Raw genomic sequence first — 19,801 nt, forward strand, 5'->3', positions numbered from 1 at the left:
AGCCTAATGTTTTGGGGCTCCTTTTCGGCTAGTGGTCCAGGTAGTTTGGTCAAGATAGTTGGAACCATGAAGAAGGAGCAATATTTGGAGATACTCCAGAAAAACATTAGACAGGATGCGGAGAAGCTCCATTTAGGACGAAACTGGGTCCTTCAACAGGATAATGATCCAAAACATACTGCCAAAATAGTCAAGAAATGGTTTGAGGATAATCAAATTAATGTTTTGGAATGGCTTAGCCAGAGTCCCGACCTGAACCCTATCGAAAACCTCTGGCACATAATGAAAACTGAGGTTAAAAAGCGGAAACCTAGAAATTTGAGGGAGTTGGAGAACTACTGCATTGAAGAATGGTCAAAAATCATTGTTGATGCTTGTAAAAACCTTGTTGATAAATATCCAAAACGGTTACAGGCAGTTATTAAGAATAAAAGGCATGCTATTGACTATTAGTAAGAGAGGTATGAATAATTTTGAACTAGTGCTATTATTGTTTTTCTTTGTATAATGTTTCAAACTTACATAATTTATTTATTTGTTGAGTTTAAATTAAATGTTTATGCTTGATTTATTGTTTGAAATCCCTTTAATGTTGTCTACCTTCTGGTTTGAGCAATATTCTTATAGAAATCTCAAAGATCCGAGGGGTATGAATAATATCGGGCACAAGTGTATATATATATATATATATATATATATATATATATATATATATTCACTATAGAACAATCCATGGATAGATGAAAGCCATATCTCCAAAGGCGTCTTGTATGGCAACAGGATAGCGTCCTAGAGGTCGCCTGGCTCTCCGCTACAAGGATGTATGCTAATGCAACCTAAAATTTACTAGCATCGACTCGGACAGCCGGGAACGGTTGGCAGACGATTGCAGCGCCTGGTGAGATGCTGTACAAACATGGAGTCGGGAGAGGAATGGACAACAGAAACCTGATGCTGGAGGACAGGAGACGACGCAGAAATCAACGCCAAAAAGGCCTCAGACCCCCAGCACACCTCCTCCTTCATGTGCTCATAGGGCTTCAGAGCCACACTTGAAGATGCCCAAAGACAATCTGCAGAAACACCAACACACATGTCATTATTCCCCGGGATTGAAGATTGCCTACAATACGTATGAATACAATAATTTTATTTATCATAGGTAAAAGGCCAAGGAATAATAAAAAATAATGTTTTAATGTATAAGCATTATCTTTTTTTAAACCTTTTCCAGCAACTAACATTATGACTTTAGCCAAAAAACGGCAATTCTTTCTCCTTTGTTAACAACCTCACTGTTGGAATGCGAGGACTAAAGGATAAAATAAGAGAAGCAAGAGTTAGGAGGCTGACGAAAGTAAACTCAATATTCACTGTCTACTCTCTATTATATCTAATTCCATTTTATCTAACACAACACTATTAACGTCATTATATCAACAAACTAGAGTTATATATTAGGACCCTACACCAATAAGTAGAGATTATGTTAACTAGTATGAATGTCATGCAGGTGTCCAATTATATGACATAGAGATGACGTCACATATTTGTTAACAAAACAGTTTTTAGTCAGTCAGAGTGGGGAAATGAGAAAGGCGACATGTGTCTGAAAATGTTTAGAATAACCTAAGAGAAGGTTGCCTCGTATGTTGTCATATTAAGATCAAGTTAGAAAAATAAGTTAAGAAGTCATTAAAATTAGATATTCGTCTCTCCTTTCATGAACATCCTCTCTAAATCAAAACCTTTGAATTCTGGAAAATTTATAACAGTGTAGTAATTAATGGGTAAGCAACAATCCCTTACTACTGAATAACATTGAGATTGTTTGCACAGCAACTGAAAAGGCAAATCAGTAATTCTGGCGAAAGAGGTAGCCCACTCAATTATCGCCCCAGTAGCCTCTTCTCTCTCTTTGCCAAAATCTTTGTATCCTTTATCAAGCATCAGAGAGAATAAACTTTTATCCGACAGTATGAATTTAGATAAGTCCGTTCTACTGCAGATATACTAACTGTAATCTCAGAACGTATATACTAAGCACTGTATAAGGTAGGAGAAGCTAGTTCAGTAGCCTTAGAAATATCTGAAGCATTTGACAAGGTTTGACACGATGATCTTCTCATGAAAATCAAACCATATGGTATTGCTGGACGTATGCTTAATATAATCAAATCCTTCTTAGATAAGAAAAATCTAGGTTATCCTTGATAGTCGTGCATCCAAACAACACTATATAAATGCGGGTGTGCTACAGGGGTCAATTCGTGATACCTTTATTCCTAATATTCATAAATAATCTCTCTGATAAAATTTACTCTGAGATGGAGATATTTGCTGATGACACCAGCCTCTATAACAGACATGAGGCTTAAACTTATGAACACATATCTAAGGAAATTGCTAAAACTCTAGAGGAAGTCTTTCCAGTCTGTAGTGGAATGGGGCTGTAACTGGTTAGTAACGTTCAATGCTGCCAAGACTTAGCTTATTTCCTTTAATAAATGCAAGAAACCTCAACCACTGAATACCATGGCTAATAACACACTGCCTGAAAATACTTCCTTTAAGCTCCTTGGGTTAACGTTTACAGACAACATGAATTGGATCAAATATATCGAGGTGATTGCCAAAGCTTCTGTGAGGAAGGTAGGCTTCCTCTACCGTGCTAAAAGGCTACTCACACCTGAGAGTATCCTGTATCTCTACAAAGCCACGGTTCGCCAATACATGAGGTATTTTTGCCACATCTGGACTGGTACATTTCCACTAATCTCTGGTTCCTAGAACGAGGCAGAAAACCGAGTCGCTAACCTAATAGGTCCTGAACTATCAACTAAACACCAACCTCTGTCCCATCGTCGAAACGTGGCATCTTTATGCCTGTTTTACAAATATGTCCATCTGACGAACTCAAAGCACTAGTATCTTCTTGACGACAATAAGCCCGACAAACCCGACAAGCAGCAAGCTCACATCCCTACACTGTAGAGATCCCTAGATTCCGTAAAGTCTTCTCCTCAAATAGCTTTTTCCCACAGACTGCGTCACTTCGGAATTCCCTCTCGGACCCCCTGCTTCCCTGGCTGTACTGACATGCAGAAATTCAAGTGTAATGTAAACAGTCATCTCCCTGTCCAATCCCTAAATAGTATCCCTGCAAATCACTCACATGCGAAAAATCACATATGCATAATTGTGCGCTTACATAAAAGACTATGTGCGAACTATTTGTGTAACGTTTAAAATGCTACACGAGAAATATAAACATTAAGCGGGTTGATGGTTAATTAAATGATAAATATTTTAATAGTCTTATAAATAATGTATAGGACTGTATCAATTTAATGCGAACACCTATTCATGCGGAGAATAAATATGCAGTGTTGACAGTTGCGGATGTTTAATATAACATTAGCTTCAGTTTCGTACATTAAGTTATGAACTCTTAATGAATCTGGTTAAATTTAATGGGTTCTTTTTATTAACATTTTCTGAATAGCATCTTAACCTAAATAGAAAACGTTTCAAAGTATAGCTGAGATTTGATAAAAAATATGTAAAATAACGTCTCCTCGTGGGCCTTGAATTTAATTTTTCCTTTATTAGGAAGGGTGCTTATGTACTCTATAATAAGAAGAATTTTTTAATTCTTATGATTTTGCGAACTTTAAAAGATTTCCATGTTCTTTTATCAAGATTTTATATAAATATTTAGCGGATTTATGATATTCCGCTATGTTCTGGTAAGGGATGCCGGGAACTTGTACATATATGTTACCATAATTAACTCGAAGTTTAACGGATACTTTTCAGAAGATAGCGTTAACCACCGGGATATGCCGAAAAATAAAAAAAGCAAATGTTAAAAACATGTTATTTATTTGTTCATTTATTATTATTTATTTTATTTATTTTTTTATTTTTTTATTTATGCATTTTTTTCTTTTGCAAATTTATGAATTTTTGTACCGTATGCAGAGAAGTTACTGTGCTATTTTTTAAACAATGTTTACAAGTTAAATTCAATAAACAGCAATATAGTAAACTATATTTCTGTTTATTAATTGTTAGATGGATGTACAGAATAGTTACAAAATAACCTCCCCCTCCTCATATTAAGAATGGGTTTCTAAATAATAACATTATTATTTCAGCACGATAACTTTTTTGCATGAGTACCGATTTTGTTTTCTCCAAATGTTAATAGGAGTAAAGTTATTATTTAGAAACTTATTCTTAACATAGGGAGTGGAGAGTGTTTTGTAACTATTCTGGATATTTTTTTTTTTTTTGTCTTCACTAAAATTTTAAATATTGGCCTTTTTCTCGTGTTTCATTGCCTAAGCGTTTCAGTATATCCCGGCAGTTTACATTATCAGCCGGAAAACGCCCGTGAAACTGCTGCTTTATCGCGGGAACATAGGTGCAGAACTATCGAAAATCGTTTTTTAAGCATATCTTTTATCGGGGAAAGTGCGTTGGGTACCACCAGAAGAATTATCTTTAAAAAGTTGCTAATTAGGGTTTATTGAATTTGCATCAGGTGTATTCGGGTCTGTTACGAAGGAATATCACATTTAAAATTTTCGCTGACAAGAACTGTTTACAATATACTTTCACTATCCAGATATTTACTCTAATAGTTGTCTCTGGCCGCCATTTTTTCAAACTTCGTTTACGACGGTAAAAATTGGTTACTAAGCATGCTCAATAACAGTTAATGGTCAGTTTTTACTGCATACAACAATTGTGTATTGAAATTTTCACCTGTAACATTTTCTTTCCAAATTAAGATAAAAAATGACCATTTTGTTTCCAACTTAAGACAAAACACACACACACACATTTTTACTATCATTCATTATTTTTTCCAATTTAAGAAAAAATTCCATTTTCGTTTAATTTTTTTACAACCTTTTTTTAAATTATATTTTCTTTCCAAATATAAAAAGTAATTTTTACCCCTAAAAAAATTAAAAAAAAGAAAAAACACACAATTTTACAATCATTAGAAATTTAACATTTTTGTTTTCCAATTTTTTAAACAAATTTTTAAAGATAATTCTTCCTGCGGTCAACACTTTTATCAATACAGGTATTAATTGCAGGAACAATTGATTAATATGACAACTTTACGTGGACATTTTCCAGTGTTGCAATAGTATCTATCTCGACCCCCGCACACGCATACTGTGCAATTATCGGCCAGTATATAAATGTCTCCTTTCTCCACCAAGATGCCGTCACGTGCGCATTGGTTAAAGTTTGGAGCAACTAAAAAAACAAAAAAAAGAAAATCAACTTAGATATGATGAATAATCAAATCATTACAAAGATTTTACAACATATCCCCAAAGCAATGCTTACGGAAATTCCCTGAACAATGTTTACGGAAATCCCCATAACAATGCTTATGGAAATTCCCTAAAACAATACTTACGGAATTCCGCTAAACAATGCTTACGGATAGCCCCTAAACGTATTACGTAAATCCCTAAAACAACGTTTACGGAAATCCCCCAAAGAATGTTTACGGAAATTCCTTTAACAATGATTATGGATATCCCCTAAACAATGTTTACGGAAGTCCCCTTAATAATGCTTACAAAATTCTCAAAAAATAATTTTACGGATATCTTTGAAAACAATGCTTACCCCAATATCCTCCAAACTATGTGTAGTGTTGTAAATAAATGAAGACGTAAAACAAAACCCCTTTCCAAGGTTTTATTGAACAAAATTCACAGCTACTAAAGCAAGAGAGAAAGAACTCAGTCTTTTAAAGAAAAAGGAACACGTGCAAAATCACGTGGCAAGAAACTGAATTTGCATATCTTTTTTTTTTAATAGTAAGAACAAAATAATGTAAAGGAAAATATAACACTATGTTTACGAAAATTACCCAAACAATGCTTACGAAAAATTTCCCCAAATAATGCTTACGGATATCCACCGTTCCTGTTGAGTTTCACACATTTTAATAGATCTACATTTAAAGAATGTAGAAATTTTGTTTTTATTTTTCTTTATTTACCTCCTCTTCCTTCCCCCCTCTAAATTGGTATACTTTCTTCTCTCTTTCTCCCCTTCTTTTCTCCCCCTCTCTCGGTGAATCTGGTGCTACTACTTCTGGCTGTGTCTCGCGATATTCGATAAAAGGAAGAAAAAAAAACACAACAGACTGGCAGAAGAAAAGGAAAACGCCAGAGCGGTGTTGCAACTTTGGGATTACGACAGAGTAGATTTGAGGCCTCTACTTTACACCAGAGCGGTGTTGCGACCTTCGAACTAAAGCACCAGAGTGGTTTTGCGAACTTTGATATGCCAAAAGAAAAAAAGCAAGTAAAAAGTATATTTATTATAAGTGTTCTTTATGAACCGCCAGAGAGATAGATTTTGGCAGTCCAGCCGAACTATACATTTCCTTCTATGACCTTCACCTTCACCAAGGTGAACGATTTATATGACCTTCACCGAGGTGCGCGACTTGACATACAAAAATAAACCGCCTCTTAATCACCTGTGTCAAAAAGGTGAAGGTCATAAGCTATTTCGGCGATTTCATTTTGTCTCTTTTCCTGGACAACTATGGCTGGGGCAAAGTTTGATTTAAAACTGATACTCAGTCGACAACAGAAGTGGATCCGTCGAATTCGGGTATCAGTTTTAAATCAAACTTTGCCCCAGCCATAGTTGTCCAGGAAAAGAGACAAAATGAAATCGCCGAAATAGCTTATGACCTTCACCTTCACCGAGGTGAACGATTTATATGACCTTCACCGAGGTGCGCGACTTGATACACAAAAATAAACCGCCTCTTAATCACCTGCTAACGCACGCGTCACTGTAACGTCCAATGACAACAACAACAACAACCTTCTCACTCGACTTTCCTTTATACCACTATCTCAATCCCTTCTCTTGCACATGCGCCTGCAGATTCCTGACAACCTCGAGACTTCTGCTTATAAAAACCCAAGTTTTGTTGTCGCGCATGCCTATACAAGGCACAAGCACGAGGGCGTTTGTTGTATTGGTAAGTACTACACTCCCCCCTGATCTGATGATCACATAGAGTGCACTCTGGGGGTGGCCTCTTAGTTCGTTGGCTTCTGCGAAGGGTGGTATTTACACTCTCGGATTCAGGTTCTGGTTCTGGTTCTGGTTCTGGGTGTGGTTCTGGTTCTGGTTCTGATCCTGCCTGATCAGACGAACTACAACTACCACTCTCTTGCTCGGTGACCTCACTCATTAGCAGCTCATCATCTGATGATTCATCGCTCTCTGTAGTTTCTGGCAGCAATTCTCTTGATGCTGCGATGGCTCCTCTCAGCAATGCCATTCCCTGATGGCACATGAGCACATCGCAGTCGTAGTCGGACACCCCACTCATTCAACAACTGCCGAACTTGGTGGCTACAAAAAGCAGCATCGTTGTCCGTCAATATCTCTTCCGGCGCACCTCGCTCAGAAAAGATAGATGACAGTTGGTGGACAACATTCGCTGAGTCCTGCCTGGTCATTTGCCACCACACCGCAAAACGAGTGGGTTCACAGTCGATAAGGGTTAGAAAGGGCTTACCACTGTAATGGGTAATATCCATCGCTAATCGTTGCCACACATGCTCAACTTCCAATCGCCCCTTCTGCCATTGCTCAGGTGCTGGATTGATAGACTGGCATGCCTCACAGTGCTTGATGATCTGCCTGACATCCGCCCTTGTCACTGCCGGGTCCACGCGCCTCGCAAAATACAAAGTTCTTTTGATACCTGGATGTCCACTCTGCACATGAATTCTTTGTATTTGGCATGAGCTAATCGCGCCAACTGCGCAAGATCGAGCAATGAACTCCACGCCTGTCTTCACAGCTTCATACCATTTGTGAGGCACACGGGTTAGTTGGTCTGCACGATTACAGTGTGATGCCACGAGCGTTACACTCACCGACAGGTCATATTCTGATACCAGACTCTTCAGGGTGTTTAGCCTCCACCGGATTAACATCTCACTGGCTGCCTTAGTACGGACTCTTGTTCGTCCCGAGAGAGTGTCGGACACCCAGTGGTAGACGCAGAGAGAATCCGTGTACAAGTGTAACTTCTTCGACTGCCATTGCAGTGCCAGATTTAAACCCTTCACAACAGCATCCAGTTCCACCAGGTTGATGTGTTGAGCATCATTCACGGGTCGCAGCCAGCATGTGTCTTCAATTACATTTCCACGTTGCTCCAATAACACTCCCAATGCCAAAGAACTAGCGTCAACCCACACATTCACAGTGTCCCCATCGACACACCATTCTCCACGGGCAGGATCCTCCTTGTTAACTCTCTCTAGGGTTTCTGTCGTCATCAGAGTTAGAAGAGCATCATCAGATACATCATCCCAACCTGTAGTTACTAAACTTGCCCTGCGTTTGATGACGCCCACAGCTGCTCGGAGCCAGCCACACGCTGGTCAGTGACCAATAAGTTTCCCACACAAGGAAAAAATAGTCCGCCGCGTGATAACATCAGGGATGGTTGGAATCTCACTGCCACACCTCCATCGTAAGGTACCATCTTTCCCGCAAACGTCCAATCCTAATACCCGTGCTCCATCCCTCAGACGTTCGGGATCCTTGCACTCCAACTCGAATTGAGCTAACTTTTCTCTGATGTGCGACGCAGATTGTACGTCTTCATTGACGTACACATCATCAATATAGGCCGATGTTGCATCCTCAGTGGTCTTTTCCTGGGACAACACTGCATTTACGATGGTCTTCATGATTTGCGGTGCCACATTCAGCCCAAAGCCAAGCCGAGTAAGGCAGTATCTCTGACCCCGGAACCACACTGTCTGGAACGGCCACAATGTCTCATCCACTCGCACCTGCAAATAAGCCTTTCGCAAGTCTACTATAGACACATTGGAGCCCTTCTGGCGCCATTCTCTCAGCTTGCTGGCGCACACGTCAGCATCGGCAGTGTACGTCTCAATGTATCTATTGAGTTCACGATAGTCCAGCACCGGACGAACTTTTGATTTGTTATGCTGGACTACCCCCATTAAGGGAATCAGACCCTTGGGTGGTCCCAGCTTGTTGGGGTAGGGGATCAGCCATTCATCCTGGATCCATGCCTCAAGTTCCTTCTCGTATTCATTACGAGCCTCGTCGGCTATCGAGTACTCTGCAATGCTATTCTTGAGTTCTGTTGGCACCCTTCCTTCTGTCCACTTCCACGATGCAGTCCATGCTTTTTGGTGAGGGTCGTAGTCCACCTTAAAATCAGGCCGATCAATGTGAACTGTAGCACACACTGGGGTTTCCAAAAATCGCACAGTCCCATCTCTTCCGATAACCACTCCCCCCAGTGCCTTAATAGCATCATATCCCAACAGTACATCAAATCCCAGCAAATCCCCTCACATCACCAGCACGTTAATGTTTGCGGCCACACCAGAGTCTGTGTGGACTTTGACAGTTCCGGCTCCACAGCAAGCTTGCGTATTGCCACCTATTGTGGTTACTTTGATGTTCTGCTTTGTCCAGTTTCGACACAATTTGGCACTCATGATGGTGTGTGAGCACCCGGAGTCGAGAAGAGCTGAACAAAGCACTTGGTCCACATACACATTTATTGTCGGTTGCGCCTCAATTAAATCTTGTTCGGGGAACAGGGCAGCGCTGACGTCCTGCCCCCTGATGCATTTCCCGCACAATTTTGGGATAAATGTCCATAGCTACCACATTGGAAACAGCGCGGGCGCCCCCGCCCCTTGTTAGTACAATTTCTTGCGATATGGCCTCGCTGGCCACAGCAGAAACATTTTCCATTGGTCGTGGGTCTCAAACTGGGACTCTTTTCAGCATTTGTCTTGGCTGCCTGCACCATCATTACAACCGGTTCCCTCAGGTCCTCCTCATCTCTGATAATGGCTCGAGCGCGTTCTAACAAATGTTCCATGGGCGTTACAGATACGCTGGTGGAAGCCCTCAACAGTTGCTTAACATGGGTGGGAAGGCCGGCCACAAACGCATACGCCAGTGTTTGCTCTGACACTCCATTGCCAAATAGAACTGCAAGTTTCTTCAGCTCCGCGAAGAAGACATCCACGATTTCTCCTGGCATGAGCTTCCTAGTGGCAAATGTTTCGTAGGCCGTACAGGGATCCATGGCAAATGCCTTGTATAAAGCATTTTTTATACAGGTAATATCAGCCTTCTCCACAGCACTCAGTTGCTGATATACACTTAGGGCGCCTCCAGCCAATCTCAGGGGAATCACGGTATGCACCCCCTTTACTTCACAGAGGTTGCAGGTCAGCTCAACCCTTTCGACCCAGTCGACAACAGAAGTGGATCCGTTGAATTCGGGTATCAGTTTTAAATCAAACTTTGCCCCAGCCATAGTTGTCCAGGAAAAGAGACAAAATGAAATCGCCGAAATAGCTTATGACCTTCACCTTCACCGAGGTGAACGATTTATATGACCTTCACCGAGGTGCGCGACTTGATACACAAAAATAAACCGCCTCTTAATCACCTGCTAATGCACGCGTCACTGTAACGTCCAATGACAACAACAACAACAACCTTCTCACTCGACCTGCCTTTATACCACTATCTCAATCCCTTCTCTTGTGCATGCGCCTGTAGATTCCTGACAACCTCGAGACTTCCGTTTATAAAAACCCAAGTTTTGTTGTCGCGCATGCCTATACAAGGCACAAACACAAGGGCGTTTGTTGTGTTGGTAAGTACTACACCTTCCTTTCCTATTTTTCTTTCTGATAAAATTTATTCCCGGTTACCTTGGCCTCCCCCTTTTTTAATGTGATTAAATTTCTTTAGAACACTTAATCTCGTGCAACGGGATAAAATTTGTTGAACGTGACGATAAAATTCCCGTTACTCTGCCAAATCATATGAATGATACTACATGACTTATTTACTAGTAGTATTCCTACCTTGAATGGTTTTTTACACTGGTCTTACTAAGATTTATGTAAAGCCATTTTTTTTTTCTTTTTGAACCCAAAGTTTAGTTTCTCTAAATATTTCTCTATACGTAATTATTGATAATTATTTCATCCAAATTCTATAAAAAGCATGTTCACCTGACTGTGGCTATTTTGGTTCTACATTCTGCCTTATTGACTCGCCATCTTGTCTTGTTCAGTTTCGGGTTATGGCGAACTTTTAAGACGTTTGTCTTAAAAAAAAAAAAGAGGTCTTTGTTTCTGATCTTTCCTGAACTGTGAAAAAATTAATTTCCAGCAAAGAATCAAATGACCGCTCAGATCAAGAAGGGAGCAATGCACTTACCTTAGATTGCGAAAGAATTGCCCCCTTCTGCAACGTAACCGTCTTGTAGTATCTTCGCCAGACAAAAGTGGAAAAGATTTACTTTCAATCGCCGGCAACTGAATCAGTTTGTGGTGAAGGAAAAAAAGAGAGACAAGACAAGGGAATCTCCCCTCTTATATAATGGAAGGATCAGATGATTAACTATCACGTGATCTGGAGCACAAAATAAAACTTTAAAAGGGTGAATAACAACAACAATTCTTCTTGGTTAGTATTCAAGGTAAGTGCACGCCGATCCTTCTCTTCTCGAGCAATCATTAATCCTTTTTTTTCACATATTCCATCGTTTTCTCACTGTTCTGCTTTGATTTAGTTAGTTAACATGGCAACCGTTTCTGTGGACTTCTTGTTAAAGAAACTGAAGTATACCCGAGAGAAAATATTATTTATATTTGAGTCTCTAGGAGATTCAAAGGAAATTGATGAATCCAGATATGTATTGTATAAGACCCAAGTAAATGAGCAATTGGCATCGGTGGACCTTCTTGAGGAGAAGTTAGCCAATGTCTACCTGGAAGAAAATATCCAGGATGAAATAGTGGAAGCTTTCAACAAAGAGAGTTCAATATTCAAATTACATACTCTAGAGAAATTGGCAGGACTTTCTCCTATCAAGTTAAATGGTGACTCCTGTCTTAAGTCTTTAAAAAAGGCCAAAGGTATTAATTTGACCCCGAAAATTGAATGTCCTAAATTTCACGATAAGGACTTGGAATCTAACAAATTAGCCTTCTTGAACTTTCATAGGGAGTTCTTGAACTGTGTTTCTAATTTGGATAATGACGCGTTGAAGCTGATGGTATTAAAAAAAAAACCACTTATCGGGTTACGCGTTCCAACTGATAAAGCATCTTTCTGTATCGGATGAGAATTATCCTGTAGCTATAAATCTTCTATGTAAAGAATTTCTAGATGAAAACTGTAGTAGAGTCTATCTTCTCTTCCTGGTTAGACGTGGACTGTCTATACGGCAGTTTTGCAGTGAAAAAATACTTGAATGATATGAAAACTCAAGTACATGAGTTGAAAAATTCTGTTAAAATAGATTTCCGCTTCCGGGAATCGCTTGTTGAGCTTTATAATATTTAAGAAGCTCCCTGCCTCGTTTAAATCAGAGCGGATTCACAAATTGGATAATAATTATCTCTCCCTTGTACAAATTTTGGACAATAGTACCGATATCCTTAGAACCTTGGAATTTTGCAGGAACGACTCTAGAAATCGTAAAGTAGTGAATTATGGAAGAAAATCTTTTCCCCAAATTACTCTTCCCTTGCAAAATAGGAAGCCCTCTACCTTGGAAAATTTTCACGTTTTTAAGTTATACTTGATTAGTTTAGCCCAGAGTCAATTCTTCGGTAAGGAGAGGAATTTCTTACAACAAACCAAAGTAGAAGAGATACCTCAGTTGGTATCGAAATTCAATTAGTTTTTAGATGAAAAGGGTTTAATACGGTGTCGTGGTCGAATCGATAGTTTTGATTACTTTTCTATTGATGTGAAACACCCTATTTTGTTACCAAAATCTTATCATATTACGGATTTGATAATTATGGATTGCCATATTAACTGTAAACACTTAGGTATTGCTGCAACTCTTAGTAAATTGCGTACTGCTAGGTTTGGGATGCCCAAAGCTAGACAGGCAATTAAAACTGTCCTGGCTAGTTGTGCCTTGTGTAAAAGGTATAATGCCTCGTCTTTTAAATATCCGAAGGTAACTAATTTACCTAAACATAGGGTAAATCTTGTTAGACATTTTCTGCACACGAGGATAGATTTTACTGGTCATTTGTGGGTTGTAGACAATAGTGAAGTTAAGAAAATGTATATCTTAATCTTCACTTGTTTTAATATCAGAGCTATTCATCTGGAATCATTACCTGATATGTCTACCCATTCTATAGTGTTGGCTTTCTTAAGATTTAATCAGTTTGGTGTACCCTCACACATTTACTTAGATAACGCCTTGTTCTTCGTCGCCGGTTGCGACTTGATTAAGAAAATGTTTGTGTCTAATAAGTTTAAGGGAAGTAACGATACTTGTAGTATAAAACACCTTACTATTCTGATGTATTCAGCTTGGTTTGGAGTGGTATGGGAAAGGTTGATTAAGACAATTAAAAATTGTTTGTTTAAGGCCATAGGACGTAATAAGTTGGACTATTTTCAACTATTGACGATACTATCTGACTTAGAAAAATCCATAAATGAAAGACCATTAACCTATCGTTGCTCTGACGATTCCAGTTTGGAAGTAATCACCCCTAGTACATTCATTCGTCCCTTCCATGGAAATACAGTGTTTTTGAATCTCGATGAAGAACTTTTGCTGCGAGTCCTCCTAATCGCAATGATTTAATAGAAAGTTTAAAGGGTAGAGATTCCTTGTTGGAAAAGTTTAAATTGTTATGGTACGAAGAGTACTTATTAAGTTTAAGGGAATTGTCAAAAGACTTGTATCAATCCAATTTTGAAAATAAGATCAGGATAGATGATGTTGTATTAATAAAAAAAATTTACTAAACCTAGACCTTACTGGTCCTTAGGAAGGGTAGTAAAGCTCAACTACGGAAGTGATGGGATAGTTCGTTCTGTACAGGTTAAGAAAGGAGATGGATTCCAGGAACATTCTATCAAACATCTGTACCCTTTGGATCTCACTATTTCACATTCGTACCAAGTACCATCTCTTGATTCTAGCGATAATGTATGTAGGTGAAGAAGAGATTCATAGCAAATCTCAGTCGAAAACTGTTTGAGCGCGAATATATATATATATATATACATATATATATATATATATACAGACTACTTCATTTACTCACATAAATTATATATGAAAGTATAAATTTATGTGTAAACCTTAAGTATTTACTTCAACAGTGCTCAATACGTAGGTAGAGCTTGTTAGTAAGTTATAAATATATATGGCGTTTAAGTTACATTGAATATTCCGCGTTTAATCCACTCTAGGATTCTTCAGGCTTATATATATATATATATATATATATATATATATATATATATATATATATATATATATATATATATATTATATTATATTATATTATATTAGCAGGCAGCCCGGCGTTGCCCGGTCATAAAATACGCATGAATATTATATTTTAATTAATACAGGAACTGAGACTTGTGCATAAGAGTATTATGTTTTTTTTTTCTAAACCGTTCACTTCTTGAAAGTAAAAAAAAGAAAAAAGTACTCGAGCTGAGATCGAAACCAAATCCTAAAAATAATGAATCAAGTACGATAACCATTAGAACAGCGTGACATGTTCTTTAACATGTGTTTTCAAACTACTTATTTTTAATATAAGTAATCAGTAAACTGTTCACGCATGCACAGTCGTTAAACAGTTAGCAAACAGATAAAAAAGGGATGACTCCCACGGAACAATTTTTCAATTTTTACTTCTTAGCAGCCCATTTTTCCGGATGAAAACATATTTTAAAAATATTTCACATGTCTGAATAAATTTCAAGTCTGTAGATAAAAATTCGTTGAGTATATAGGTTAAGAAGTGTCCTCACACACATTCTCACTTTTATAGATGTATAAATTAGAATTGAATTATTCAACGTTCCTTTATCTACTTTCATCGCACAAAATGCATGTTGGAGATTCATGATGTTTGAGAACAAATTTGACTTTTTTTTAATTCTCCGCATTTTGCAAGTAAATCAAGTTAGCCAACACGAATCGTTACATTGAATGCTTCCAAGACAAAGCTCGTTTCCAACCACCGATTGCCATGTCTAAGAACACTATCTCAGAATCCAACATTCAAACACCTCGACCAAATATTTATACGTAATACGATTCTGAATTTTTTAAATGAGGATTATTCCTATTATTTGTATTCTTCAGACTACTGTTCTAATCTCCAGTGTTATTATCACAACGTTTCAATCGATGTACCCTCCGACCTTCTTCAGATGAATCTTGTTGAACTCCGCAAAGACCCGTGGTGTAGTGGATAAAATACTTGGTAAAATTCAATTGTAAGGTTCCACTTTTCTGGTGGTTGAAGTTTCAATCCTCAGGTCAGGCGACACTCAAAAGCATGATTGTGATTTACATAGAGACTAGCAGAGTAGGGGCGCTTTGTCCGGGCGTAAAATACGCTAAAATATGATATTTTAATTTGTCCAGATTTCATATATATTATTATAGAGTCGTGGTTTCAAAAGTTAAAAAAACAGTATTTAGGTGTCATTTGCTGGAATCTAAACTGTAGCATTCAAAGTTGGTGACGTTACCACTGTACCAACGTGACACGCATATAAACTAGTCAAAATCAATAAGATGAATGTACGATTATGATAATGATTAAAGATTTCTTTTTCAATTTTGACCCTTTCTTGACCTCTTAAAATTTTTTTTAACCTGCTAAAGACTCATAAAAGAACGGCTTGTAAAAAAAATCCAATCATTTGAGGTCCATAGCACCTCTCTGTGATTTTTAGGAGATAGAGTTTGAAAATATGGAGACAGACAGACAGATAGACCGGTTGACAGACAAATATATAGCCGTTTGTATATATCTATCTATCTATCTATCTATCTATCTATCTATATATATATATATATATATATATATATATTAGATTACTTACTCATGGCTGACGAAACAAAAGCATGCTACCCTCGTGTATTAAAGAAAGGGTTCCATTCGAAATTCCACACAGATTCCCAAGTTCGACATCTGAAGAAGGTTGAAGATTACATCAACTGGAGCATTGTGAAAATAACATTCAAGAGTAGTCCACCGAATCCAAATAATACAAACATGAACAAAAACAAATACATAGAATATACTGACAAGTCTGCTGCAAAGAAGATGGCCCCTCTCTATCGAGCTAGAAAATTATCTCATCTGACAGTATCTCATATCTCTACAAAGCCACCATTCACTCATGCATGGAGTTTTGTTGCTACATTTGACCTGGTGCACTAGCAACTCATCTCCACCTCTTACCAAAGGCTAAAAAGTAGCCTCTAATGTACCAGATAACCTACTGTTTTCCAAGCTCCACCCCCTGTCTCATCACTGTAATTTTGCATTCCTGCATTTGTTTGACAAGTACTTCAATGCAATGTGCTATGATGAACTTCTTCCTCTTGTGCCCCCTTAACGAAATATCCGAACCAAATCAGACAATCAACAAAATCCCAGTTTTCATTGTGGAGATCCCAAGATACCAGAAAAACTTATCCTCTAATAGCTTCTTTCTCTGAACTATTTAGTTTTGTAATGCCCTACCCGCTCCTCTTATTCCCGACTGTTTAAACATGCAGAAATTGGAATGGAATATGGGCAGAGATCTTGCTGCATCCGTCCTCTTCCCTCGATTAGCATGCCTTTATAAATCTGGCCCCTAATTCAGAGTAGCCCTTAAGTGCCTGTGGCCAATTTTTTTTTTAGAATGAATACAAGTAACAAAAAAAAAAGAAAAGAAAATATTTTTTGATTTGTGGTTATAGAGGAAAAGGGAGAAGGAGAAAGTGAAAAAAATAGAGGAAAAGAGAGAAAGAAAAAGTGAAAGCCAAAGAGAGAGAGAGGAAAATAGACGAGAAAGTCAGACAAAGCAAGAGAGACAAGAGAAAAAAGAGATAGGAAAAGGGAGAAGGAAATAGAGAAGGAGAGAGAGGAAAATAGAGAAGGAGGGAATGAAAGAGAAAGAGAGAGAGAAATAGAAAAGAAAGAAGGAGAAATAGAAAAGGGGTAAGTGAGAAAGAGAGAGTGGAAAAGAAAGAAGGAGAGAGTGAAAGAGAGAGAGAGAAAGATAGAGAGAAAAAGAAAGAAGGAGAGAATGAAAGATAGAGAGGGAGTGAGAGGAAAATAGAGTCAAAGAGACAGGAAAAAGAGAAAGAGAGAGGGGAAAAGAAAGAAGGCATTGTTTTTACTATATAAACACCGCTTATCAAGGCCCAGAGGTCACTCAAGGATAAGGGATAATGTGTATCGTTATGGTAGAAACTGAAATTTATTGTAGAGGACAGCTTACTAAGAACTTGTTTATGTTGGACTTGTAAACGACCCTGTTATAATCAATTGGGAAGCAGCTCTGCAGTATTGTGTTCCATAGACGAGCAGTTCTGAGAAAACCGCTCTGCTCGTAGAATTTCTCTGTCTCTGTCTCTGTCTCTGTCTCTCTCTCTCTCTTCTCTCTCTTTCTCTCTCATATTCCCATGGCAATTGTTTGGTGGCCCTGATGTAAAAACTTATCAAGTGGAGAATCAGTTTGACTTTATGACCAGGTTCATATATCATGATCAGCAGAAATCGTCACACCCTACACTGATGATTGCGTAAGCATGAAACACTACTGTCTTTAGATATAAAAATAATTACTGTTTATATATATATATATATATATATATATATATATATATATATATATATATATATACTAAAAGAATACTTGTCTTAGGATAAGTAAAATTGATTCTGCACACAGAAAAGTTTTACATAAGTTTTATGTCTCCTAAAAAAAGACAAAAATGAAAGTATAATGCTACCACAATCCACGACTAGAATCCTTATTCCAATTTTGAATAAAATCCATCATGTAATTCTGAATTGAAGTAAAATGTCCAAAATTGCAAGCTTCGGCTTTTTACCCCATCTTTGCTCCCTTGCAAAAAACAAATTAAACGAAATATAGCCCACGTTAGTAGCTGTGTTCTAAAATTGTTAATAATCGATTAATTAATTTAGGAGTAGATCTTGTATGCTCAAATATATAAACATAACATTCATAACTTATGAAGTTATCGAAAAATACAGTGCTTCTCTGTATCACAGTTCTTTGGTGCAAATAAACTAGCAGTTGTTTGAAATCGAGATCGAACTTAAAACTATCTCCTAGATAGACAGAGGCGACTTTAAACACTTAGCTACGAAGAAGGCGCTATTTATAAAGACAGAGATATATGAAATTCAATAAATATTGGAAAATAATCAATTTTGAATTTAAAACCTCTTCTCAAATATATTGTACTCACCAACTAAATAAAGTCTAACAAAACTAGGCCAACTCGGTAGTCTTTTATCTGTCCGGCTGAGGTATTAGTGCTGTGTAGTCCAAAAAGACCACTCTCCAATTCCTTACTTTCCCTCTTAGTAGTGTATGTTACTTGCTGACCTGTATATACCAGTCAGGGATCTTTTTTCGACAATCAGTTTGTCAGAGATTGGTCCAACTCTCTACAAGTAACCATTCGCTCATGGCGGTAGTATTGTTGCTAATCTAAGCTGGTGAACCAACAATTATTCAAATCTATAAACACAAAAACATAACCTAACTTTATGACGTCTTCCACAGACATAATGTTTCACTGTATTACAGTTCTTCAGTGCAGCTAGACTTGCACTCACCTCAAGTGAAATCGAACCTATGACTATCTACTAGATGATTGCTGGCACTAAACACTCAGCTACAAGTTGGGCGCTATTTATAAAGACAGGGATATATTCGTAATTGTCTGGAATCGTATTTGATTTGTTAGGCAATAAAATTCAAGTAAAAGATTGAAGAATGGAGCCGATAACGAAAGAGAACGGAATTCAATATATTTTGGCAAAGAATCAATTTAGAATCTGAAACCTAAATAATATATTATACTTACCAGCTAAATAATGTATTATGTTCACCACCTAAATAAAGTATTATACTCACCAGCTAAATAATGTATTATACTCACCAGCTAAATAATGTATTATACTCACCAGCTAAACAACGTATTATACTCACCAGCTAAAGTAAGGTCAATCAGACCGCAGAATACCAATATCCAAAACAAATCGAGCATTTCTACTGATGAGAGATTCCTTAATGAGCCCATGAATAAAATTGTTCCTTTTTTATGCCAAAAATCTCATTAACTATTATTGACGCTTCGACAAATTCTGCTACAGCTGTTCTGTATAATCCGTCAATTAATGTCTAAAATAAAAAAAATGAATCAATAAATATTTCAGATCACATAGCCATTTATCTTCACCTTAGAAATAGACGTTTATACTTAATGCTTGTCATTTTAGTTAGTTTTTTCCAAGATAAATAAATTAATTTTGCAGGTTGGTAATAATCAAAACATCCATTGTGGTATAATTAACAAAATGTGTATTTAGCAAAAGTTTGCTACAGAAGCACACGTCATGATTCTGGGGCCATAACTGCCATGAATCGCTACATCAATGATTAGATGTACCTATATTTATTTTCTCTAGTAAATCCATTCTTCCTAAAATTAGTAGATCAGCTTACCCCATAGCAACCCCTATACTTTGTAAGGAGTTAATATCTTTTCCCCTTCGAGTTGACTTCCATGAAGCCAGTTTTTTTTTTTTTCACCGTTCGCTTTTGAGAAATTACTTGTTCGACTGATAACTCGAACGTGTCAAACACAACG

General features: G+C 37.6%; 1 protein-coding gene across 2 annotated transcripts in view; it reads right to left on the bottom strand.

Moving 5' to 3' along the window:
• Nucleotides 1-19,297, bottom strand: part of LOC145291412 (uncharacterized) — a 33,583-nt gene extending 14,286 nt beyond the window's left edge. For both annotated transcript variants that reach the window (XM_080137220.1, XM_080137219.1), the window contains exons 1-2: nt 19,141-19,297; nt 5,143-5,280 (exon numbers count right to left, since the gene is read on the bottom strand). In XM_080137220.1, the coding sequence (XP_079993346.1) occupies nt 5,143-5,280; nt 19,141-19,231 (229 nt within the window). In that variant the 5' untranslated portion in view covers nt 19,232-19,297. The remainder of the gene's footprint in view (nt 1-5,142; nt 5,281-19,140) is intronic.
• Between the last annotated feature and the right edge of the window lie 504 nt (nt 19,298-19,801).

The sequence above is a fragment of the Euprymna scolopes genome, chromosome 12 (assembly GCF_053919585.1).
Source record: "Euprymna scolopes isolate OS-2025 chromosome 12, ASM5391958v1, whole genome shotgun sequence".
In the NCBI taxonomy this organism is placed as follows: domain Eukaryota; kingdom Metazoa; phylum Mollusca; class Cephalopoda; order Sepiida; family Sepiolidae; genus Euprymna; species Euprymna scolopes.